Here is a 26,269-nt window from a genome sequence, read left to right as displayed (position 1 = left end):
AGTTGGCTATTTTCAGTTACTATGGCACATATTAGGTTAAATTAAACAACGATGAACCGCCAAAAAATGGTTGAGAGCTCACTGTCTGCCATGTAACCCTTTCTCTCCCTCTCTCCCATTCAAAGGATGGGCTAGGCCTGTGCCACATACGTCTACCTAGATGTGTGTGCAACTAAGTTGGTGAAAGGCTATTAGTAGGAGGAGATGTCTGTTGCTGTGCTTAGTGAGGTGGCTTGAGCCCTTCATCCATCCAAGACCGTCAACAGACACGCAAAAGATTTATAGTGCAAACGACATTGACAGTGCTCTCTCTCTGCGTCAGCAGATGTACTTCCACCTACGTACAATCATTCGCTGATTTTCACTTCTAATTTACTGCAGATACATCTTCGAGCGGCTGTTTTGGGCCCTGTCCGACGCCCGTGTGTGACACGGGCCTTAGACACTCGTATGTTGAAAGCTCTGGTTCGATGCAAGGATCGCCAATGTTGAGGTCGGTAAAGGACTTCGGATGTTCTCTGGGAAAAGGCACATAATCAGAGAAATCCCGCAAAAAGCTGAGGTTAGCTTTGCTCCAAACTTGTCTGTTTTCAAAGTATTTGCGCGGAGCGAAAGGTTTCCATAGCCTCGTACTTCTCCTATACCTTTGTAATCGTGACGAAACCAGGGTGAGGTTGTGCGTGTGTGCAAGCCCTCATTTGTGTTCCTGTGTCTGCAGAGAAGAGAAGACAATTATGCACCAGCTCTAATGGGGAGGGCCTTCAAGATTGTGATTTTAGGGGGCGGTGTAGCTGCCGGTTATGCGACCTTGGAGTTTGTCAAGCATGGAATTCCTCATGGGGATCTTTGCATCATCTCTGAAGAAGCTGTAAGCGTCCTTAACATTCTCAACTGCTGCAATCATGGCCTCTTTGTTTGGTTCCCATTCTCCACAATTCAGCAATGGTGGACTCTCGTTCATGCAGGTTGCTCCTTATGAACGCCCGGCTTTGAGTAAGGGTTGCCTCTTGCCAGAAGGTTTGTGTTCTTTCGCCAAACTGCTGTCATATCACAAAGCATCTCTGTACAAAGGTTGTGAACTGGAAGATATACACAAGCTGCATGTTGCATTGGTGGCCCAGTCACAGATGTGTTGTTTGCATTTCAAGAATGATTTTCACGTATAAGTTTGCTTGGCTGTCTTCGTGTGGGGATTGCAGCTCATTATCGACAATGGAGCTCTTTTACCCTACTTCTAGTAGTATCTGAACAAAAACTCTGTGCTTTGTGCTTGACAGGTGCAGCAGCTTTACCATCCTTCCACACTTGTGTCGGTGTTGGTGCTGAAAGGCAAACACCCAAGTGGTACAAAGACCATGGTAATATTTGGTTGAGAGAGGCAGATGCTCTCAAAACTGTAGAAGCTCCCCTTAGCATTAACTTTTATTTCGTTTCTCCTATATAGGAATGGAGCTTGTGCTCAGCACCCGCATCAAGTCAGTGGATGTGAAGAAGAGGACTTTATTAAGTGCGGCTGGGGAGACCATCACATACAAGACCCTTATCATAGCCACAGGTGCTCGAGTATGTCTAGATGCATCCCTACCAGGTTTATGAATCTAGTGTGTGTGAATTTGGTCCTTTGGATTGGTTCATCTATGGGCAAGGAAGGAGAGAGAGAGAGAGAGAGAGAGAGAGAGAGAGAGAGAGAGAGAGAGAGAAGTGAAGTGAAGTGAAGTGAAGTAAAGTAAAGTAACCTTGTGTTTGTGCAAAGTACTAGATCTGAGCTAAAATCCTTAAACCCTTCTGTTGCACTTGACACAAGTTGTGAACTTGACGAGCCAATAATATCAAGTGGCTGAGATGGCGATCTAGAAATATATAGTCTAGCATGTAACTGCTAGTATATACCTAGATGACTCCAAGATAAGCCCAGATTCACCTTTGAAGGAAAGTGCAAGGTATAGACCCGTGGTAGTATAAACTGCTAGTATAAACTGAGATGTTTGTGCCACTTGCCTGCGCCTGCTATGTTGGGAGTGTTTGTATGTCGACTTCCCATGCACGCATTGCCTTTGTGTCCTTATTCCATGCATGGAGTGTCAATGTGTCCACTTTCCATGAATGGGCTGTTGTAAGTCCACTTTCCATGCATGCACTACTTGTGTGTCCACCTGCCATGCATGAGGTGCTAGTGTGGTTACCTACTGCCATTTTTTAATCACCGTGTATTTTTTGGATTGCCAAATCAGCCACCTGCTTTTTTGGGTCATCGAGTCCACCACTTGCTATTTTTGGATTGCCCATCTCCGCCACTTGATATTATTGGACATGCTAGACTATAGAAATTACATATTAAGAGGGATGAATGGATCATACAAATTATGATGTTGACAAGGTTTCTCCCTTTTGTCTACCTAAAAGTCACGCAACTATAGTGTGCATGACAAAGTCCTACTCATTACGAGTGATGAATTGTTGTGGTGTTGAGAATTAGGGAAGTACGTGGAGAGATATTGCTACACATCGAAGAATTGAGAGATTATGGTAAGGAGCATACTTTAGAGTCAAATTGTTGGAAATATGGCTGCTCGAATGTACAGGAAGATGGGAGAAACTCAAGAAGACACAACACAGGAAGCGATATTATTGAGTGTGGGAATACAAAGATAAGGCTTGCAAGCCCTAGAATCATGAGTATGATAGAGATTTTAGTTTCATTATTGATCATCAAGCCCTCAACTTGCTCCAATCTCTTTTCATGGTGGGCAGCAGTCAGTGCATGAGGTTCACATGGTCGCCAGTGTTTATGGGCAGCACGGATATTCTCCTTGTGTTTTTCTCCGCAGGGCATCTATTCAAAGACGATGCGATCACGGAGATGTTCCATACCCTCTGGATGGCACAGATGCTATGAGGCATGTCTCTCTCCTTCCAAATCAGTTCTCTTGCTAGGAGGAGATCCTGTCGTAATGTCACAAATGGGTGACGTGGCATGGCATGGCCCTGGACATTGGGGCCGCAGAGCACACACACACTTCCCGGCTGGCAGACATCCCCGGGAAAATTGGCTGAAATGTTGACGTGGCACTGTTGTACGGTCCCTCGGAAATTGCGGCAGAAAACGCGGTGCAAAAAGCAGAAACTTGTACGGACAGCCACGTGGCAGCAGCGTACGGACACCCCCGCGTTTTACAGGCAGCTGTATGGATTTTTCTCCACGCAAAGGCTGAAAGTCTACGCAAAAGCTGCTTTATTTTTTACCAAGCAAGCTTGTGAGAGGAATTGCTTTTTGGATGCTTTTTATGGGCAGCTTTTGGGGCTCTGCTTTTGGCATCCTTTGTAAACCTTTATAAGTGTGGCTTGGGCTCCCACTTCTCAGAGTATCTGGATGCAGAGTCTGAGAGTGAGACCCTCCCACTCCCTTGTACTTTGAGCATAGATTTAATACAAAAAGAAATACCGAAAGGGATGCCAGTCTTTGGGGCCAATAATAAATATCTCTAGGCACGGAACTCCGCCGGGCCGTGTCGAATCAATTGTGAATTGTGAACTGTTTTGAAGTGAATCTCTGCTGTGTTGCGGTAGAATCTTGACTTGGAGTGTTCAAGTTTGTTATAGTGGTATCAGAGCGCAGCCGATTTCTCTTCTACCGGGAAGTCCGATCCTTTTTCTAGCGACACTTACGGATTCAAACAGAGATCAGTCGACCTCCTTTGCATCTGGGGATGCGGGAAGAGATTACGAAGAAGATTTTCACGAGGAGTATGGCCAGCCTCGGCCTACTGAGGCCGAGATTGAAGAGATGAAGCGTCGACAATTGGTTGACGATGCGACAAAGATGATGATCAACATTGCGAAGGATCCCAAATTTACAAAATTTTTGACGCGGACATCCTTTGATGAAGTGCACTCTCAGTGGGGAAGGCCACAGAAGCACCCCTCAAACCGGCACTCAAGAAACCTCCTACTCCAAGAATGTTTACATAGCAAGAATTAGAAGAGGTGGTTGATACACGGATTACACAGCTTTTTGACGCATCCAACAAAGCTAAAAAGCACGACAAAAAGCAGAAGAATGGAATTGACTTCGCGGGTTATTTGGGTAGATTCATTGTTAAGAGTCTTTTCCTAAGAATTAGAGGAAGATTGGCGTGAAGAGTTACCGTTCTTACCATTCTGAGGGTTCTGAGAAGTCTGGGAGGTACTTTGAGACGACTTGTTCTCCTTAGTCTTTCCCTTGTTGTGCTTCCTCTCTTGGGAGAGAGCAATTGCTATCGCCTTGTTGAGATCCACAGGGTCGAAGACTTCTACATCAAACGTGATATATTTGTCCAACCCAAAAAGGAAAGCCTCTTTGCGCTCATCATCCGGTTTGCGTAATTGAGTGCTGAGCTGCAAAACACGATTAGAAAAAGACATGACTGGCATACCATTCTGCTTGAGATTGCGTCAATCTTCTTTCAACCACGCTAGGTACCGAGGAGGCATAAACCGCGCCTTGAGCTTGTCTCGAAAGTCGGCCCAATTGAAGGAAAGGGGCGCGTCTCCGTCGGCTTCCTCTAGGTGCGCGGCCAACTATGCCTCTTGCCATGCGTGGTACCAATTAATGGCATCACCGGCAAGGTAATGGCTACCGTTAAAACCTTGCTATTCCCTGTCTTCTTAGTTGTCGCAAAATAAGCATTAAATTGATGCAACCAAGAATGAATAACACTAGCATCCATCTTACCGTCATACTTATTGAATGTCAACTTCTCGGTGACGAGGTTGTTGGAGTCCGAATCTTGGCTTGCGCCACTTGATGAACCACCAACATTTTTGGTCGGCTCGGGTTTCGAGGTGAGAACTTGTAGGCAACTCTTGCGTGCGTTGGTCTCTCTGCGCCTCACGCTCTAACTCCAAGGCTGCTCGTCTGTCTTCGGCCGCTACTCGTTGGGCTTCGCGTGCTTGCTCACGCTGTAGCTCAATAGCTGCCTTTCTTTCTTCAGCCGCCAAGCGCGCTTGCTCACGCTCACGCTCACGCTCCAAGGTTGCCCTTCGCTTCTTGGCCGCCAAGCGCGCTTGCTTGCGCTCACGCTCACGCTCCAAGTCGGCCTTTCTTTCTGCTTTTCTTTCTTCGCGTTTGCGATCCAAGATAGCCTTTCTTTCTGCTTTTCTTTCTTTGCGCTCGCGCTCCAAGGTAGCGCGTTGCGCTTCTTGTTGTAACATCATGTCCATCATCGTCTTGACCAAAGCCTCCATAGGATTTGCTGCAATCCTTGGCGTAGATGGAGAAGGGGGAGGGTCAAAAAAACCTCTTGGTGGGGAAAATTCTTCTTTGCCACTTCCATGCTCATCACCTCCACGCGACGTATCCATTCCGCTTCGGGTAATGACCATACACTGAAGTCTTGGGGTTCTTAAGTTCACGAGGAACTTGGGTTGGTTCTTGAGTCGTGAGGTTCTTCTTTAGCTTGCAATGTGTGTTAGAGAAGGATCTTCTCTTACCCGAGCTCCTCTCTTTCCCGCGGGCGCACCCCTTGCTGGCCTTGCGCTCACACCAAGGTTGCTTTTTCCCACCTTATGTCGATTGGCCGGTCGCTAAGTGCATAGTCCGCTCTCAATGAGTGAAAAGAGAAACAAGGGGAGGTTGGACAAGCCCTTCTTTCTTGGGTTTCCTGTCACTCTTCAAAAACACGATTAGGAATCGACACGCCCAAGTGGACTTCGGTTACGTGCGACCGCAACAAGCAAAAAAATTTTCTTGGGATTCTTTCCTTGAGTGATACAGAACACTGCCAAAGTTCTGATACCAATGTAAGGTGCAGCGGATGTGAATGATGAACTTTGCTCAAGATGAGTGCTCCGAATTGTGCTCAAGGTTCCTTTTACTTACGAAAGGGAGAGCTTTCGTTCCTTTAGTGAGAGAGTGCAAATGATTACAAACAAGTGGCAAACACTGTGAATGAAGGTGCTGGGACTGAGAGATAGAGAGAGAAGAATACGACACCGGAATGTTGTCAAACCCTCCTCCGAGGGCCCCACTCTCTATGGCGAGAGTAGTCTACTATTGATTGCACAAATCTCTACAATGCAATGGACTTGTCGACGATGTCGACGACGACGAGACGGGCTGAAAACTAAAAACGCTAAGGGCTGAAATCTGCAAATCTTGTATCTGCAGAATTCTGACTTTATGTCAATGACGACGGCGATGACGACGCGTTGAAAACGCAGATGCTGAAATCTGCGTTTTCCGGGCTGAATCTGCAAACGCTGGCTGATCTGACCGTGCGGTGAGGATCTGCTGCAGGAAGGTGAGATTTGCAAGGTTCGGGGGCTGCGATGCGGAGTCTATACGCTGAAAATGCAAAACGTTGATGCAAATATGGTACTTGTTGCCGAGGAACTGCAAAACACTGAGACTGAATTGTTGTCCAAAAATGCTAGGGCTGATCTGATGTGTGCAGCAAAAACGCTAGGGGTTCTGCTGTCGCCAGGCTGATCAGGAACTGCAAAACGCTGGGGCTGATCAGCATTTGTTGAGGAAATGCTGGCTGGTGTTGGTGGCTTGAAAACGCTAGGTCCTCTTGCCGTCTTGTTGAGAAGGTGCACTTCAGTTGCGGACTATTGCCTCTTCTGCCCTAGCGCTAGCTTTTCTTATATACTGCCTTGGCTAAATTGCCTTACCCAGTTTCCCAACAAAGTCACATAATAATAATAAGCGAAAAATGGCTAAAATAGGGAAAATAGGTTTTCTGCACTGTAAAATGCTCCTGATGGAATCTGATGGTCATGCTGATGATCATGCTGTGTGCAACCAGAGGATGTGCATCTACTCTAAGTGCCTGGACATGCACGGTCTGCGAACAGACTCACAAAAGTGCCAGAACAGTACCTAAGCTAGGCTGACTGAACCCTTGTCATGAAGTAGCTTGTCCACATGCACATAGGGTTAGATGTGCACGTGACACCCTTACTTCCTTTGTGTTTTCTATTAGCTTGAGTCTTGGTTTCTTTTACTTTTCCGTGAAGTGAGGGAATGAGAGTGTCACGAGACCGGCACCACGTGCCAATGGAAAAGAACAGACTGAAGAACTTTAAGCACTTCAAATAACAAAACTGAATTGAAAGAGATAGATGACACGAGACGGGGAGTGGCGGAGTTCTATCCCAAGAGATTGCCCCAAAGGTTGGCGCCCCTTTCAGTATTTCTTTATATTGCTTGAACTCTGTATAACGCTTTTACTCTAGACTCTGCACCTTCTCCAGGAAGCATGCCAAAGAATGAGCCCCTGGCTCATATTTAAAGGCCCTTGGCCATGAAAAGCAGTTACATGAAAAGCTTCAAACTCAAAAGCAACTGGTCCAAAAGGTGGCGCCCAAAGGTTGTCAGCGCAATTTTCGGAAATCCGTACAACGTGTCCGCGAAATCTGGGATTGTCCATACAATCCGCCACATCATCATGTCAGGGCGATTTCCTGTTCTTTCAGATAGCTGCCACATCATTACGTTTTTATGCATCTTCTGTGTGTGTGAGTGGGTCCTGCTTTATTGTGTCACTAGGGCCCATTGAACGGGGTCCCATAAGTTGGTGGGAATTGGTCTTAAAAATAGGCCACTCGGGAAGACTTTGCAAGTTGGTAAAACTTCTTCTACTGCTTCTAGGGTTTAGGCCCCTCTGTCGGGGATCTCCGTTCTTCAATGTCCTGACACGTCAGTAGTTTGTGGCATCCCCCCTTCTTGAAAGAAATTAATCGTCCACGATTACAGCATACCTGCAAAACAAGTCAAGTTAGCTCAAAAATTCACGATTACCCGGAACGGGAACGGGGAATGGGGACAAGAGGTTTTGGAATGGGACGGGAACGGGGAGGAGGAGGGGGGGTGGAACGGGAAGAGGGCCAGAATGGTCGACTAAAGTAAGTCTTGAATTACCTCCATTCAGCTTAGTCCCAAATCAACTCCTAAAAAACCCCAAAATTGTCCCCAAACCTGCCCTCAAAGTGCCCCAAATATGTCCCTCAAACAACCCAAATATGCCCCCAAATGCCTACTTTTACCCGCTCCGACGTTCCGTCTCACGTCCCCCTCTCCCTCCCCCCCCCTCGTTTCCAGAGCACCATTCCGGTTACACCCCGTTCCAGAATGGCGTTCCGTTCTCGACTCTGTTTCGAGAACAAGACTCGTCTGAAACGCCGTTTCAGAACGTTTGGGCTGCGTTTCGCCCGTTTCCTGTTACACTGCAAAAATTTCCAAGGGTCATTTCGAGGGACAATCTGAGGGACAATCAGTTTTCTCTTTCCAAATCGGAGCTCTTGATTTCCTAGGTTGTTGGCTTCCCAAAAAGAATCTCATCCAATGAGGAGTCTCATTCTAGATCGGAACTCTTGATATCTTGGGTCGTTGGTTTCCCAGAAGTATCTCATCCAATAAGGAATTTTCAGTGGTTGACACATCACAATGCAACACAAATGCTCACATGTGCATGTTACAAGACACAATGAACAACGTAGCTGAGTACTCCCTTGAGACAGACAATCTACGGTATGAAGCTACTCAACGACTACCTGGTCATTCCCCTGGCAAATAATCGTAAAATGTCCGGGTCATGACTTTAGAGGACGGTACAACCAAACGCTCCCCAGACTGTAGCCTGTGTCGCTTGGAGGTTCAAGCATACAACGAAACGCTTCCCAGACGTCCCCTGTGCATCGTTTCGAGGTTCACACAATACCAAAACAACATTTCTCACTACTCCACCCGGGAGTAAATTACAAATCAATGAAACAAGTATTTTAAACCAGAGTCATATAGTTCAAATCAGCACCAAGACAGGTTTAAAACAGATACCATCCATTTCAAACAAATTTCAAACAATGCTTCCTCAAACAGAGTTCAAAAGTATCTAACTACAAAACAACTCGAAAATTCATTCGGGTTTTTGTTCGGATAGTCGAACTTTGAGGACGACCGGCTTGTCCTTCTGCATCAGGGTAATGGTTCGGTTCCGGATGTGGAGAATTGCATCATCCTTGTCGTGCCAAGGCATGCCCAAGAGAACGTCGCATTTGCCCAGCTTCATAATGTGGAAATCGGCTTTTCCATGATAATCTTGGTTAGTCATTGGAAGAGCACCAATGAGCGGTACCACTTTTTGAGTTTGCCCCGTTGCTAGCTCGGTTTCTACTCTCCATCCTCTGCATCATAATCAAAGTGCATCTGCTTCAAGAATTCTGGATGGATGAAGTTCTTTGTAGCTCCGAGGTCAAAGAAAATAAGGGTTTTCAAGCCTCTGACTTTTCCATATGCTCGACATAATTCATTTGTACTTTTAAGGCGTATGCCATAGATGTCAGGGACTAGTCCAATAGCGGGTCTAGCTCTCTTAGTTGGAGGTGGCCCTGAGGATCTTTATGTCGTGGGAGCAGAAGGTTGCTCTAGAGACGTCGAGGCTCGCTTAGGACATGTAGTGGATGTATGCCCTGGTTGAAAATATCCGAAGCATCAGGCTTCTTGTAGAAGGGTTTCTTGTTGATTCTGTGTTAGACGAGGCCTTTGAGGTTGGTTTCACGGGACTCCCGAGAATTTGTTCGCTGTTGCCGAGAGGTTTGGTTGGTGGCCGGAGTTGCTTTTGTGGAAAACTCCAACTTTCCCTTCATCAGTTTGTAGCCGACCACGGCATGGTCCATAAGTTCTTGCATGGTTGAGACTTGCTTGGATAGACAATATTCCTGCAACGGTGATGGTAGTCCAATGGTGTATTGCTCGCATTGGTCCTCCAAGGAAATGAACTTAAAGGACACCGAAAGGTAGATGTTGTGTCATGTGCAACGGAAGTGTTTATGGATTTAGCTCGAATCTAGTATCTAGTACTCCGCACAAACACAAGGAACACTTTACTTCGCTTGAAAGAACTGAACTGAACTGAAAGAAAGAAAGAGACATGAGAGAGAGAGAAGAGAGACGACAGGGGATGTCCGGTCCCAAACCGTCAAGGGCCCCCTTGCTCTGTTGCCAGAGCAAATACTTTCTTTATTCTTGCACAAATGCTCATACAATGATTGAATGCTGAGATGTTGATGCTAATGTATTGATGCTACTAATGCTGGGTACTGCTGAGTCTTTGTCGATGATGATGACGTAGATGACGATGACGTCAAGATCTGAATTGCTAATGATTGAAAACTGGGAACGCTAGGTACTTCTGCTCTGTAACTGCGGCGGTATTGCGGCAAGGATCTGCAACCGCCAATGTATGCGAATGTCACGTGACACATCCCAACCCTATGTGTCCGTGGACAAGCTACACCACAACAGGGTTTAGTCAGTTCAGTCAAGTCTAGATTAGCAGTGATCTGGCACTTTTGTGAGTCTATTCGTAGACCGTGCATGCCCAATCACTTAGCATAGATGCATATCCTCCGGTTGCACACAGCATGATCATCGGAATTCCCATCAGAATCCATTAGCATTAGTTAGGGGAATTTTCCAGTGCATTTAGCCTATTTTCCTATTTATTGGGATTTTCACTTATTATTTTTAAGTGACTTTCCTACAAAAGTAGGTAGGGCAATTTTGCTAAGTTAATATATAAGCAAACCCAAGTTAGCACTTTCTGGCTGAAGAGGCAACAGGAGCACCTTGCTCAACAGGCAACTTCTCAGCAAGACCAACCCCCGTGACTACTCTGGCGTTTTCTCCGCAGAAGACCTAGCGTTTTTGCATCAGATCAGCCTTGGCGATTTGTGCACAGCAAATCAGCCCCAGCGTCATCAAGACACAGCAGATCAGCCTAGCGTTTTTGCATTTACAGAAGGACCAATTTCCGCCCTTGCGTTTTTGCATCAGATCAGCCTTGGCGATCTGTGCACAGCAGATCAGCCCCGGCGTCATCACGACACAGCAGATCAGCCTAGCGTTTTTGCATTTGCAGAACCCCGGCGACAGAAGGACCAATTTCAGCCCCTGGCGTTTTTGGATTTCAGCAGCAAATTAAGACCGGCATTATTCACCTAAAGTGTAGCAGATTCAGCCCGTAAAGACCATCAGTTTTCAGCCCTAAGAAACCTCATTTTTCAGCCAAGAAAACGCAGCCAAAACAGTCATTTTCAGCCACCGAAACAGTCCCGAAATTCAGCGATTAGAAGATCTCAGATTTCAGCCATCGTCGTCATCGTCGTTATCGTCATCGTCGTCGTTGTCGTTGTCACCATCGTCGTCATCGGCATAGACCAAGTTGCATAGTCCATTGCATATGCATTGTACACCTTTGTGCAATCAAGACATAGACCACTCTCGAGAGTGGGGCCTTCGGAGGAGGGTTTTACAACCTCTCGGTGTCGTAACTTTCTCTCTCCCTTTCTCAGTCTCATTCACTTGCACGCACTAGATCCACTCACTTTGTTCGTGATCATAGCACTCTCCATAAGACGGAAAGCTCTCTCTCTCCCTAAGAACTAAAAGGAACCTTGAGCAATAAAGATCACTAATCTTGAGAAAATACAACATTCATTCCGCTGCACCTAACAGCGAAGCTGAAATGCAAAAATGCTAGCTGATCTGGGCTGAATCTGCAAAGCGCTCGTTGCTTTGAGCTGAAAACGGAAACGCTAGGCTGATCTGCTACTTGTGGTCGATGCGGTGAGGATCTGCAACCGGGAAGGGTGCGGTATGGCAAGGTTTAGGGCTGATCTGAGAACGTTGATGTCTGTGGGCTGAAAACATTGGTTCTTGCTCTGAGAAAACGCTAGAGATCCTGAGGGTGCTGCCTGTCTGCTGGGTGCTTGCCTCCTTTTGTCCTTGTTTCTTCTGCCTTCTCTAGGCACCTATGCACTCATTAGAGGAGTTCACACGAGATATGGCCATGCTTATGGCATATGGGATTCCGACATTCGTAGAGAAGACAACTCCATCTTGGGTGGACAGATACTTACCACTTGATCTCGACATGTCAGATCACTTGCTTACACAAAAGCGTCTACATGGACTTAGGGAGAGAATCTTGGATCTCTTCATGGACAGGTTCATTGCTTGGATCTACAGATTGGAGTGGGACTTTAGTGCTTTGGACTCTCTTGGAGAGTTTACCCGCGAGATGTCGGAGATCAGGCATCATTACGCGACTACATCCGGAGTCACCCGACGATTGTCTTGGATGGTAGTACAGTTGCTCTTCTACATTGACAGGTTGACGTGGCATGACTGTACGGACCCTCCGCTTTTTACGTTGATATTTTGACGTGGCAGAACTGTACGGCCCCTCTGCTTTTTACGCTGGCTGGCTGTACGGATTTCCACAGCCTACGTTAATTGCTTTAGTGGGCAGATTTTAATTAAAGAAGCTTCTATAGCCATTTGTTTTAAGTTTAATGCTTTTGGGGCTCTGCTTTTAGCAACCCTTGTAAAGCCTTTATAAGTGACCCAAGGGGCTCACTTTGCAGAGCATGTGGACGTAGAGTCTGAGAGCGAGCACCCGCTGATCGGTTGTACTTTGCTCAAAGATTAATACCAATATCTCTTGGCACGGAACTATGCTGGGCCGTGTCGACTCTCTTTTGATTTGTGAAGTGTTTTGTAGTGAATCCCTTTGTGTCGTGGTAGAATCTTGACTTGGGGTGTCCAAGTTTGTTACATGTGTGGTACAACGAGGTTCAAGGCTGATATGAAAACGCAGATGTCTATGGGCTGAAAACGTTGGTTCTTGCTCTAAGAAAACGCTAGAGATCCTGAGGGTGCTGCCTGTCTGCCGGGTGCGTGCCATCTTTGTGTCCCTGCTTCTTCTGTCTTCACTAGGCGCCCCAGGCTTGCTTATATAGCTGTCTCCAGCTGGGTCGAGCAGGCTCATTTCAGTCCCCCACGATTCCAATAAATAGCTAAAAATCACTTATTACTTAAGTGACCAAATAAGAGGTGGTTCATGCGGCACAAATGCTTACATGCTGGAATAACTGTTCTTTGCAAGAGAGGGTATGCAACTATGACCGGCTTGGACGCTCACAAAGGTGCCAAGCTCAGTCCTATACTGGATCATGCTAGAACTATGGTAGAACATGTCCACGTAGCGCAAGTGAAGTGCGCACGTGACACGTCGAGAAACCTTTGGTTATAATCGTCCATGGTCTCTGTGGCAAGCATTTTCAAGTTGCCCCCATTCTGCCAAAATCCATATTTCAAAGAGAGAAGTCATATAACTGCGTGCAAATATTGTCTTGAAAGCTTGCCAGGTCCTTGGAGCATGCGGTGCGTCGCGTTGGAGCTTTACCACTGCATGGCATTATCGTTAAGAAATCCCGTTGCTCAAGAAATCTTGGATTCTTTTGTAAAGTTCCCCAAAGCATAGATGTTGTTGAATTGCTGCAGGAACTGCAATGCTTTCTTCCGATCTTTCATTATTCATATCGGAAGAGGGGAAAAATTTGACCGTCGTGCCGCAATCCTTGAAATCTTTTGGTTGGTTAGGTGCGTATCCCGGGTACGGATAATAAGGGTATCCTAATGGGCTTCAACCATTGTAGGTTGTTGGCGGTGGTGGTGGAGGAGGTGTGGGCAATGACAATGGCAAAGGTGATTGCATAGGGTTAGGGTCTGATGGCTGCACCGTATTCCTGAAGACTCCCCTGATCGGAATAGACGGCTGGGAAGGTTGTCGGTTTGAAGCTCTTGTACTTTTTGGTGGCGGAGGAGGAGGTAGCACTTGGGGCATCAGAGGGGGTAACATGTTATTCAAAAACTGTTGAAAACTTTATAGCATCGGAAGATTCTGCTGAGGATGCCGCGAAAGAATGTCGCGAAGCTCGTTGAGGAGAACTGCAAGTATTCTGTTGAATCCATGAGCGCCATGTCTTATGTTCTTTATGGCTTATGCCCTGTAAGACAGAGCAGTGAAGACGGGAGCGCGCTTGATGCGCGAGAAGTAAGGGTGGGAGTGGCTAATAAGTCCGGGTTGGGACACGAAGATTCTTGAAATAAAATTTCCGGTGAACTTTGGAAGCGCCATCTTGCTCTGTCTGCTCTTTGGTAAGACCGATATGCTTTCAAATAAGCACACGCCTAAAGGTTTGATACCAGTGTCACGAGACCGGCACCACGTGCCAATGAAAAAGAATAGATTGAACAACTTTAAGCACTTCAAATAACAACTGAATTGAAAGAGATAGACGACACGAGACGGGAAAAGAGATAGGCGGCACGAGACGGGGAGTGGCGGAGTTTCATCCCAAGAGAGCAGTGGCCCCAAAGGTTGGCGCCCCTTTCGGTATTTCTTTATATTGCTTGAACTCAGTACAATGCCGGTACTCCAGACTTTGCACCTTCTTCAGGAAGCATGCCAGAGAATGAGCCCTTGAAAAGCAGCTACATGGAAAGCTTCAAACTTAAAAGCAATTCGTTCAAAAGCTGGCGCCCAAAATCTATCGGCGCAATTTTTGAAAATCTGTATAGCCTATCAGCGCAAAATCCAGGACTGTCCGTCTAGTCCACCATGTCATCATGTCAGCGTGATTTCCGAGTCTTCCGTACAACCACGTCATCACATTTTTATGCATCTTCTGTGTGTGTGAGTGGGTCTTGCTTTATTGTGTCACCAGGGCCCCATCGAACGGGGTCCCATAAGTTGGTGGGAATTGGTTTTCAAAATAGGCCACTTGGCAAGACTTTGCAAGTTGGTAAAACTTCTTCTGCTGCTTCTAGGGTTTAGGCCCCTCGGCCGGGGATCTGCCGGTTGGCTCCGTTCTTCAGTGGCTTGACATGTAAGCAGTTTGTGACAGTGCGGTAGAGATGTGTAGAAGGAGAGAGAAAGAGAGAGAAGAGAATGATGACACCCGATGGGGTCCCAACGAACCCTCTCAAGGCCCCCCCACACCGTTGCCGATGTGGTATTTGCTTTTGATTGCGTAAATGGAATGTACACACATGCAATACCTCAAGTGTAGAATCTACTAACTCGAATGATGAATGTCACCGCGGTAACTCCTCAAGACCAGACACCTCCGGGGCTGATTTGATGCACCTTTGGATCCTTCTCGATGTGGGATTGCGGATGGCCACCAAGGGGTAGATCTTGGGCTGAATTGCGCTCCTGATGTGAGAGGATTGAAGGGTTGGAAGCTGGCTGCAAAAATGCAGATTTGCAACGTAAAATGCAGCAGATCCCTCGCATAAAGCAGGGCTGAAAATGCAGATCTCGATAATGCCGATGATGGACAGCAGTGGAGCACTTGATGCCGGCGAGGGAATGGCCGAGGGGAGGCTCAATGGGCTGCTGAAGTACTGGACCGTATCTTGGAGAAGCTAGCATTAGCAAATTTTGCACAACCCGGCAATGGCATGGGCTAAAAACTGAAAACGCTGGCTGATCTGCTGGGCTCAGGCTAGCGCTAGACATGAAACTGCAAAACGCTAGGGCTGAGGACTTCTTGTAGATAACGCTGGCTGAATTTGCAAAAAATGCTGGGCAGGTTCTGCTCTCTTGCTAGCGCTACCTCCATCTGTTGAAAACACTAGCTATTGAGGTCCCTTTATAGGCCATGAATTGGATTTATGAACTTCCTTAGGCTTAGGTAGGAGAAATTGTCCACCACGCCCAACAAATAAATCATGAAAATGATTTATTAATAAGTACAGGCTTGGACACTCCAAGCGAGAAATCAATAGCAACACACAAACAGAAACTTCAAAATCACTGAACTTTAATATATATATATATATATATATATATATAGATAGATAGATAGATAGATAGAGAGAGAGAGAGAGAGAGAGAGAGAGAGAGAGAGAGAGAGAGAGAGAGTCGACTCGGCGTGTCACGTGACACATCCAACCCTATGTGCCCGTGGAGACCAGGGTTCAGTTCAGTCAAGTCAGTCTAGAATAGGAAGTGATCTGGTACTTTTGTGAGTCTGTTCGCAGAGCGTGCATGTCCAGACACTTAGAGTAGATGCATATCCTCTGGTTGCAAACAACATGATCATCAGATTACCATCAGAACCCATCAGGAGCATTTTTACAGTGCATAGACCTATTTTCCCTATTTTAGCAATTTTCACTTATTATCTTTAAGTGACTTTTGTTGGGAACTAGGTAGGGCAATTTTGCTAATGAAATATATAAGGAAACCAGAGCTAGCACCTTCTGGCAGAAGAGGCAGCAGGAGCATTGCTCAATAGGCACCTTCTCAAGCAAGACTACCCCCAAGAACCTGGCGTTTTCACCCAAAACCTGTAACAGACTTGGACACTCCAAGTCAAGAATCGACCGCGACAACACCAAATAACCACTTCAAAACAATTCACAGATCACAATAGATTTGCACTGGCCTAGCGGAGTTCCGTGCCTAGAGATATTGGCCCCAAAGACTGGCGCCCCTTTCGGTATTTCTTTTTATATTAATCAGATCAAAGTACAAGAGAGTGGTTAGGGTTTCACTCTCAGACTCTGCGTCCAGATGCTCTGAGAAGTGAGGCCCTCACCACTAATTTAAAGGTTACAAGGGATGCCCAAAAGCAAAGCCCCAAAAGCTTCAAATCAAAAGCAATTGCTCTCTCTCTCTCACAGAGAGTCAAAACATGAAAGCAAAAGCATTCTCTCTCTCTTTCTCAATTAAGCAAAGAAAAAGCGAAATTTGCGTCGCTCATCATTTTCAGAAAAAAAAAAAATTTAAAAAAATATTTTAGCCTTCGCGATTTCCAGAAATTAGGGTTTGCAGGAATTTTAGGGTTTTTGGCAGAAATTAGGGTTTCTACTGTCCGCCACGTCATCACTTTGTGACATACCCCCCTCTTGAAAGCATTGTAATCGACCGCGATTACACTTGCAAAACCGACAAAAGCCATAAACCGTCTTAGCAGACAACTGACTGTTAGTACCTACGTACTAGGAACACACATCTAGCACATGTACAAAATCGACAGTCACATCACATGACATCACAGGACATCACCAGACATCACAGGACATCACATGACATTCAACATTCATTCAGATCTTAGACCATGATTTATCGGCAATGTAGCTAGCAATCACATCTAGGTCCAATCGGGACCTCATCGATGTCCGATTGACTAACCCCTATTGCAACCATGTCTATTCGAGATCAATCAGACCAAAATGCTGCAGTCATTTCGTCTATCAGTTCCTGCACTCACAAGAAGTCAAGAACAAATCAGTACCATTATCAGGAATTCCATTTCATAAAGTCATCCAGCAGAATACTGTCAGCTCTCAGTATCCTTGAAGCTCAAAGAGACATCAGTGACTTTAGTATCAAAATCGAGGCATCTGTTGACAAAGGAGTGGAGTGACTCCTCTCTTGTGCATCCCACTGCACCAGATCTCTGGCCAAGCTGAATTCTGGGTTCCGTTTGGAGTAGACTATGCTAAACCAAAACATCGAGGTAAAGTTTCACAATCCGAGGAGTATCTGCTAGGTCCTCCTCCTCCATCCACTTCGCATCAAATGCAGGAAAGTTCTTGAACTTAACCAAGAACCGCCTTCGGACTTTACCTTTCTTCGTATCATTATGTGCCAAAATCTGTTCAGGAACAAGGATCTCCTCGTTTTCTTCCACTTTGGGTTGCTCATCAGGCTCCCCATCATCAGGCACATCACCCTTAACAGGTTTCAAGAGACTCACATGCAATGCATTGTGAATCCTCCAAGTATCTGGCAGTTTCAATCGGAAGGAGACATCATTTATCTTGTCAGTGATCTGGAAAGGTCCGTAGTATCGCATACTAAGCTTTGGAAAAAGCCTCTCCTTTCCCTTTTTCTTTTGTAGGCGTGCCTTCTCAAAAGTAAGAGCACCCAATCATCCTCCTTCAGTTTCAAGTCGCGATGGCGATCCGCTACCTTTTTCTGTCGTTCTTGAGACTCCTGCAAAGTCTCGCGAACCTTTGCAAAAGTCGTATCCAAATCTCGCGAATATTCATCCGCTTCAAATTTCTAATCTTTCGTGCTCAGGAAGGATGGAACCTTCGCAGCACTTTCAACAATCTCACATGGCGTCTTCCCCGTCGAAGAGTGTATCGTGTTATTGTAGGCAAATTCCACCAAAGGTAAGTTCTTTTCCCATTGAGTCTTCTGATCCGAGATACAAGACTTCAATAAATCTAAAATCACTGAATTGGCAATCTCAAATTGCCTGTCAGTCTGCAAGTGGAACGATGACGAGAACTGCAACTGCGTGCCAATGTTCTCCCAAATTGCCTTCCAAAACCAACTCATAAATCTGGGGTCTCTGTCGGAGAGAATCGTCTCAGACGTGCCATGTAATCGGAAAATCATCGTGATCATTCTGTGTTCTCGGGAGATCAAAAACATGAAATCCATTTCAATATTTTCCCAGGGGCGGGTGGGTATGGGTAAAGGCTGTAACAATCCCTGTGCCTTATGCCTGTCAAACTTGACCTTCTGGCATACCAAGCAACTGCGCACAAACTCTTCCACATCCTTCTTGAGTCTCCGCCCAAAAGAAATATCTCTCTACCCCTTTCATGGTGGTAGCAATGCCGCGGTGACCTGTAAAAGGTGGACAGTGGCATTCAGTCATAACCTTTTCCCTCAACGGCTGTGTAACGCACAACATAGTCTTTTTCATCAAGTAGCCTTCCCGAAGGGAGTATCCAGCTATTGTCTCCCCATCCCGTATTCGTGTGAAAATATTTGCAAAATCTGTATCTGTGGCATACTGATCGACGATATCCTTGAAGCTCCCATGATGTATCGCGGAAATAGCCAGAACCAACGGTTTTCGAGACAAAGCATCTGCCACCACATTCTTCTGTCCCTGCACATGGACAATCTGGAAGTGGAACTGTGACAAGATGTTCACTCACCGCATCTGCTTTTCCGAAAGCTGCTTTTGTGACAAGAAGTAGCGCAAACTCTGATGGTCTGTAAAGACAGTAAAATCCGCTCCGAGTAGGTAATGCCGCCACTGAGTAAGAGCGTGGATAACCGCCAAAAGCTCTTTCCCATAGATCTGTGCTGTCATCTCCGGCCTAGAGAACAAACGGCTCTTGTAAGCTATGACATGGCCTTCTTGCATCAAGACCGTACCCAGACTACGACCACAAGCATCACAAAATACTTCAAATGACTTCTGCAAGTCCGGCAAAGTCAAATCTGGTCCTGTAGTGAATTTCTCTTTCAATGTCTGAAAGGCAGTCACCTCTGTGGGTCCCCACGAAAAAGGTACTCCTTTCTGTGTCAAGGTATGCAAAGGGGAAGCAACCTCTGCAAACTTTCGTATGAACCGCCTGTAGTACGAACACAGTCCCAAGAAGCTTCTAACTTCATGGACATTCCTCAAATCGGGCCAATCACGGATAGTCTCTATCTTGGCCGGGTTCATTTGCACTCCTGCTGTTGACACAATGTGTCCCAAAAAATGTATCTCTGGTAGGAAAAATTCACTTTTCGTAGCATTAATCACTAAGGTGTGAACTCGTAATGCCTGAAAGACTTGAAGCAGATGATCTCTGTGTTCTACCTCATTCTTGGAGAAAACAATGATGTCGTCAAGAAAGTGCCAACAAATAGCCTGTACTCTCGAAAAATCCTATCCATCATCCGGTTAAATGTCGCAGGAGCATTGGTTAAGCCAAAAGGCATCACCAAAAACTCAAATAACCCAAAAGTCGTCGGAAAAGCTGTCTTGTAGACATCTCCTGGCGCTATCCTGATCTGATGATATCCACTCTTCAAGTCAATCCTGCTAAAGCAGGAGGATCCCTGTAACCTGTCGAGTATATCATCGATCCTAGGAATCGGAAATCTGTTCTTGATGGTGATTTTGTTGAGAGCGCTATAATCGATGCACATTCTCCAAGATCCATCTTTCTTCAAAACCAACAACTCTGGAGAGCAATACAGTGAAGTACTACGCTGGACAAGACCCTTTTCCAAGAGGTCTTTCACTGGGTTCATAATCTTTTCGTTCTGTACTCGGCTCACACGGAAAGGTGGCCGATTCCGTGGCGTGCTTCCAAGTATCAGATCAATGGTTTGATCTTCAGGCCCTCTGAAAAGCAATCGGCATGAGTGTGGAGAAAAATCTTGGCGTTCTTTTGATCAGGTCAAAACATATTCAACCTTTATCCAGCGTTCAGTTCTTTGCCAAAAGAATGAGTAAGAAACTGAAGTTCATCAAGTACAATCTCTAAGCCCTTCATTTATCAAAGTCGCTTTCTCGGCCCGGTAGTCAACCACGGCGTAGTTCTTGTGGTACCAAGGGATCCCGAGTAGAACGTCACTCGCGTGCCCTGAACACCCCTGTCATTGCAAATGAAGTTTGCCAATGCTCGGTGTAATGGCAACATCCCATCCTGGTGCCAGTCGAACTACCTCCGCCTGTGGCGTCAGTCTGTCGGGCGTAGTTCCAAATCGAGCCGCCAATTCCAAGTGAAAAGAAGTTGGCCTTGGCTCCTTCAAAAGGGCTTCCTGATCCTTCACTTTGCCCCAAAAGCGGCAAAGTTTGTACTTTCATTCATTAGATTCGGTGCAGGTCCCACGCCATGTGGTACCAGTTCTGCTTTTCTATCTGCCTTTTGTTCCACATTCCTCAGCTGCTCTCGAACTCTCAGGCCTGTCGTCGTTCTTTATCATTCTGTTCTTTCTGTGCCTTTTTGGGACACTTCGCGCAGATATGTCCATGTTCCCCGCATGCAAAGCACTTCCCCTCTCTGATGAAGCGAGCTCTCTCCTCAGGAGTAAGCTTGGGTTGTGCATCCTTTTTCTCTTGGTTGCTCTTTTTCTTTCTATTTTCATTCCCAGAAGTCTGTTCGGCTCGTTGTGTCATGGCCTTATCTGTGGGGTAGGTCAAACTGCCAGAGTGAATGGCAAAGCCCCGCTTCGCATGACTCATCAACTCCTGAATAGAAGCTGACTTCTGTTCCAAGCAGTGATCTCGGATCTCTGTAGGTAGACTCAAGGTAAACCGCTCAATCTGTTCTCTGAACGAGATCTTCTTGAATGAAGAGGCGGGTAGAAAAGAGTTCCAGAATCTTTCACAATAAGCATTGATTGTATCTTTCTTGGTCATCCGAAGATGGTTCCAAGCGGCTCGTACATCTCGTTCATATTCTTGCGTCAACCAAGAAGAAATAAAAAGCTTCTTAAATTTCAGCCATTTAACTGGCGCAGTCTTGTTAAAAGAAGCGTGGACCACCAAGTACGAGCATTCCCCTTAAAGTAAGAGGTAGCTCTCCGAATCTTGGAGTGCTCTGAATAGCGTCCTCCCGCGAAAGCGATGTCAAACTGCTGAAAAAAAGACACAGCCTTCGAAGCATCCGAGTATCCTGAAAAAGTATCAAACTTGCCACCTTCCTTAAACTCTCGGACTTTCTTGCTTTTATCTTCGAGAAAGTCATACTGGTTGGCTTTGTAAAAATTCTTCTTGTTCGCATAAAACTTTCCGTCATCGGAATTTGAGTCTGTAGACGAGTCCTCAGTAGAACTGTCAGTCTTTGGGCGAGATGTAGCCTTCTTTGCCTTTTTCTTGCCCTTTCCAAAGCGTTGCTTCTTGCTTCGCTTTTTACCTTTTTTGTCTTCTTCGCTCGAATTCGAGGAGCTAGAAGAACTGTCAGAAGAAGAAGAAGAAGAACTGGGCAGGTCTTCAAACTTGACGCGCTTCTTCAATTTCTTTGCCTTGTCAAATGTCGACCGACGACCCAAATATCCCGGGAAGTCAGTGCCTTTCTTCTGTTTTTTGCCGTGCTTTTTGGCTTTCTTTTGCGTGTCAAAAAGCTGAGCAATCCGTGCATCAATCACGTTCTCCAGTTCCTGCTCCGTATATTTTCTTGGAGGCAGAAGGTTTCTTGAGAGCGGGTTTCGGGAGTGGTGTTGTGGTTCTCTGCCACTCCATCTGTACCTCTTCCAAAGAGGTCTGGTTCATATATTTTGCCATCTTCGGGTCCTTGGCAAAATTGAGCATCATCTTTGTTGCATCGTTGATCAACTGGCGACGCTCTATCTCTCGCTGCTCCGCCTAAGTAGGCCAAGGCGGGCCATACTCTCTGCCTGAATCTTCGTTGTGATCCCAGCCCGCATCTCCAGATGCAGAAGGAGTCGATTGATCATTGCCTGAAGCCATAGGTGCCGTGGAAAAAAAATTCGGGGATCGGATTTCCCGTAAAAGAGAAATCGGCCATGCTCTGATACCACTGTAACAGACTTGGACACTCCAAGTCAAGAATCGACCGCGACAACACCAAATAACCACTTCAAAACAATTCACAGATCACAATAGATTTGCACTGGCCCGGCGGAGTTCCGTGCCTAGAGATATTGGCCCCAAAGACTGGCGCCCCTTTCGGTATTTCTTTTATATTAATCAGATCAAAGTACAAGAGAGTGGTTAGGGTTTCACTCTCAGACTCTGCGTCCAGATGCTCTGAGAAGTGAGGCCCTCACCACTAATTTAAAGGTTACAAGGGATGCCCAAAAGCAGAGCCCCAAAAGCTTCAAATCAAAAGCAATTGCTCTCTCTCTCTCACAGAGAGTCAAAACATGAAAGCAAAAGCATTCTCTCTCTCTTTCTCATTTAAGTAGAGAAAAAGCGAAATTTGCGTCGCTCATCATTTTCCAAAAAAAATAAAATAAAATTAAAAAAATATTTCAGCCTTCGCGATTTCCGGAAAGTAGGGTTTCTGGCAGAAATTAGGGTTAGCAGGAATTTTAGGGTTTCTGGCAGAAATTAGGGTTTCTGCTGTCCGCCACGTCATCACTTTGTGACAAAACCCATAGCGTTTTCAGCCTTGGAGACTTGGCGATTTCAGCCCTCAGCCTGGCGTTTTTGGAACTTCCCACTTCAGCCAGCGAGTTCAAATCAAGTACCTACTGCAGCGTTTTTGGACTTATCAACTAACGCCAGTTAGACAAGCAAGATTCAGCCAGCGTTTTGTTTCACTTCAGATTGCTGCAAATTCAGCCAAGATTAGCAAGCGATAGCCCTTGTTGCAGATCCCTACCGCAACGGCGTCTTCGCAAAGAATTCTAAGCACTCTTAGCGTTTTTGCAACCTGTTGTCAAGCGTTTTTACAGCCATAAGAAGCAGCAAATTCAGCCATTACCAGCGTTTTGAAACAGCCATGAACCAGCGGTTTCAGCAACGTTTTTGCTATCAGCAGGTTGCGTTTTTGCAACAGCAGCAATTCAACGTTCAACATTCAGTTTTCAGCATTAGACTCGTCCTTGTCGTCCAGACTGTCGACCTTGACATAGCAGCATTTAGACTCATTGCATTGGACCCTTGTATCATATTGTGCAATCAATAGTAGACCACTCCCGCAATCGAGAGTGGGGCCCTTGTTGGAGGGTTTGACAACTTTCCGGTGTTGTATTCTCTTCTCTCTCCATCTCTCAGTCTCATGCACCTTCATTCATAGTGTTCACCACTTTGTTTGTGTCCATTGCACTCTCTCACTAAAGGAACGGAAGGCTCTCCCTTTCGTAAGTAACCTTGAGCACAATTCGGAGCACGCATCTTGAGCAAAGTTCAACATTCGCTTCTGCTGCACCTTACATTGGTATCAGAGCTTTGGCAGTGTTCTGTATCACTCAAGGAAAGAACCACAAGAACCACATAATTTTTATTTTTTTTTGCTTGTTGCGGTCGCACGTAACCCAAGTCCTCTTGGGCGTGTCGATTCCTAATCGTGTTTTTGAAGAGTGACAGGAAACCAAGAAAGAAGGGCTTGTCCAGCCTCCCCTTGTGCCTCTTTTCACTCATTGAGAGCGGACCGTGCACTTAGCGACCGGCCAATCGACGTGAGGTGGGAAAAAGCAACCTTGGTGTGAGTGCAAGGCCGCCATGGGGTGCGCCCGCGGAAAAGAGCAGAACTCGGGTGAAGAGAAGATCCTTCTCTAACACAGATTGCAAGTGAAAGAAGAACCTCAAGAACTCAAGAATCTCAAGAACTCAAGAACCTCAAGAACCCAAGAACTCAAGACCCCCAAGAACCCAAGAACCCAAGACCCACAAGAACCCAAGTTCCTTGTGAACTTAAGAACCCAAGACTTTAGTGGATAGTCATCACCCGAAGCGGCATGGATACTTCGCATGGAGGTGATGAGCATGAGGGTGGTGGTGAAGAATTTTCCCCACCAAGAGGTTTTTCCGACCCTCCCCTGAGCCACGTCATCACTTTGTGACATACCCCGCTCTTGAAAGCATTGTAATCGTCCTCGATTATGCTTGCAAACAGACGGAGGCCATAAACTGTCTTAACAGACACTGACTGTTAGCACCTACGTACTAGGAACACACATCTAGCACATGTACCAATCGACAGTCACATAACACGACATCAGAGGACATCACATGACTTTCAACATTCATTTGGATCTTAGATCATGATTTATCGGCAATGTAGCTAGCAATCGCATCTAGATCCACTCGGGACCTCATCGATGTCCGATTGACTAACCCCTATTGCAACCATGTCTATTTGAGATCAAGTAGACCAAAATGCTGCAGTCATTTCGTCTATCAGTTTCTGCACTTAAAAAGAAGTCAAGAACAAATCAGTTTCATATTCAGGAATTCCATTTCATAAAGTCATACAGCAGAATACTGTCAGCTCTTAGTATCTCTGAAGCTCAAAGAGACATTAGTGACTCTAGTATCAAAATCGAGGCATCTGTTGACAAAGGAGCGGAGTAACTCCCCTCTTGTGCATCCCACTGCACCAGATCTCCGGCCAAGCTGAATTCTTGAGTTCCATTTGGAGTAGACTATGCTAAACCAAAAGCCTCAAGGTAAAGTTTCACAATCTGAGGAGTATCTGCTAGGTCCTCCTCCTCCATCCACTTCGCATCCAATGTAGGATAGTTCTTGAACTTAACCAAGAACCGCCTTCGGACTTTACCTTCATTCTTCGTATCCTTATTTGCCAAAATCTGTCTAGGAACAAGGATCTCTTCGTTTTCTTCCACTTCGGGTTGCTCATCAGGCTCCCTATCATCAAGCACATCACCTTTAAAAGGTTTCAAGAGACTGACATGAAATGCATTGTGAATCCTCCAAGTGTCAGGCAGTTTCAGTCGGAAGGAGACATCATTTATCTTTTCAGAGATCTGGAAAGGTCCATAGTATAGCATATTAAGCTTTGGAAAAAGCCTCTCCTTTCCCTTTTTATTTCTCAGGCGTGCCTTCTCAAAACGTAAGAGCACCCAATCATCCTCCTTCAATTTCAAGTCGCGACGATGGCGATCCACTGCCTTTTTCTGCCGTTCTTGAGATTTCTGCAAAGCCTCGCGAACCTTGGCAAAAGCCGTGTCTAAGTCTCGCGTATACTCATCCGCTTCAAAAATCTTATCTTTCGTGCTTAGGAAGGGTGGAAGCTTCGCAGCACCTTCAATAATCTCAAATGGCGCCTTCCCCGTTGAAGAGTGTATCGTGCACCAAAGGTAAGTACTTTGCCCATTGAGTCTTCTGATCCGAGATATAAGACTTCAATAAATCTAAACCATTGAATTGGCAATCTCAGATTGCCCATCAGTCTGCGGGTGGAACGATGGCGAGACCTGCAACCGCGTGCCAATGTTCTCTCAAATTGCCTTCCAAAACAAACTCGTAAATCTGGGGTCCTTGTCGGAGACAATCGTCTCAGGCATGCCATGTAATCTGAAAATCTGCGCCACAAACAATCTCGCTAAGTGATCCGGCTTGATTGTTTTCTTTACTGGAATGAATTGAGCCTGCTTGCTAAATGTGTCAATAACAGTCCAGATACCATCGTGACCACTCTGTGTTCTCGGGAGATCAAAAATGAAATCCATTGCAATACTTTCCTAGGGGCGGGTGGGTATGGGTAAAGGCTGTAACAATCCCTGTGCTTTATGCCTGTCAAACTTGACCTTCTGGCATACCAAGCATCTGTGCACAAACTCTTCCACATCCTTCTTGAGTCTCGGCCAAAATAAGTATCTCTCTACCCCTTTCATGATGGTAGTAATGCTGCGGTGACCCGTAAAAGGTGGACAGTGGCATTCAGTCATAACCTTTTCCCTCAACAGCTGTGTAACGCACAACATGGTTTATCTCATCAAGTAGCCAGCCCGAATGGAATATCCCGCTACTGTCTCTCCATCTCGTATCCGTGTAAAAACGTCTGCGAAGTCTGTATCTGTGGCATATTGGTCGACCATATCCTCGAAGCTCCTATGATGTATCGCGGAAATAGCAAGAACCAACGGCTTTCGAGACAAAGCATCTGCCACCACATTCTTCCGTCCCTGCACATGGACAATCTGGAAGTGAAACTGTGACAAGATGTTCGCCCACTGCATCTGCTTTTCCGAGAGCT

General features: G+C 46.0%; 1 protein-coding gene across 4 annotated transcripts in view; it reads left to right on the top strand.

Moving 5' to 3' along the window:
• Nucleotides 1-292: 292 nt before the first annotated feature.
• LOC147435030 (monodehydroascorbate reductase 4, peroxisomal-like) overlaps nucleotides 293-26,269 on the top strand; it is a 52,265-nt gene continuing 26,288 nt past the window's right edge. The window contains exons 1-5 of one of the 4 annotated variants that reach the window (XM_086491384.1): nucleotides 293-562; nucleotides 719-868; nucleotides 966-1,017; nucleotides 1,278-1,358; nucleotides 1,445-1,563. In XM_086491384.1, coding sequence (XP_086347510.1) covers nucleotides 512-562; nucleotides 719-868; nucleotides 966-1,017; nucleotides 1,278-1,358; nucleotides 1,445-1,563 — 453 coding nt within the window. In that variant the 5' untranslated portion in view covers nucleotides 293-511. Of the gene's footprint in view, nucleotides 630-718; nucleotides 869-940; nucleotides 1,018-1,277; nucleotides 1,359-1,444; nucleotides 1,564-26,269 lie in introns of those variants that run through there. The other 3 variants (XM_086491385.1, XM_086491386.1, XM_086491387.1) reach the window with 3 other exon arrangements.

This window comes from Adiantum capillus-veneris, chromosome 19, assembly GCF_014529385.1.
Source record: "Adiantum capillus-veneris isolate H3 chromosome 19, ASM1452938v2, whole genome shotgun sequence".
Lineage (NCBI taxonomy): Eukaryota > Viridiplantae > Streptophyta > Polypodiopsida > Polypodiales > Pteridaceae > Adiantum > Adiantum capillus-veneris.
This window is presented reverse-complemented; position numbering and strand designations above follow the sequence as displayed.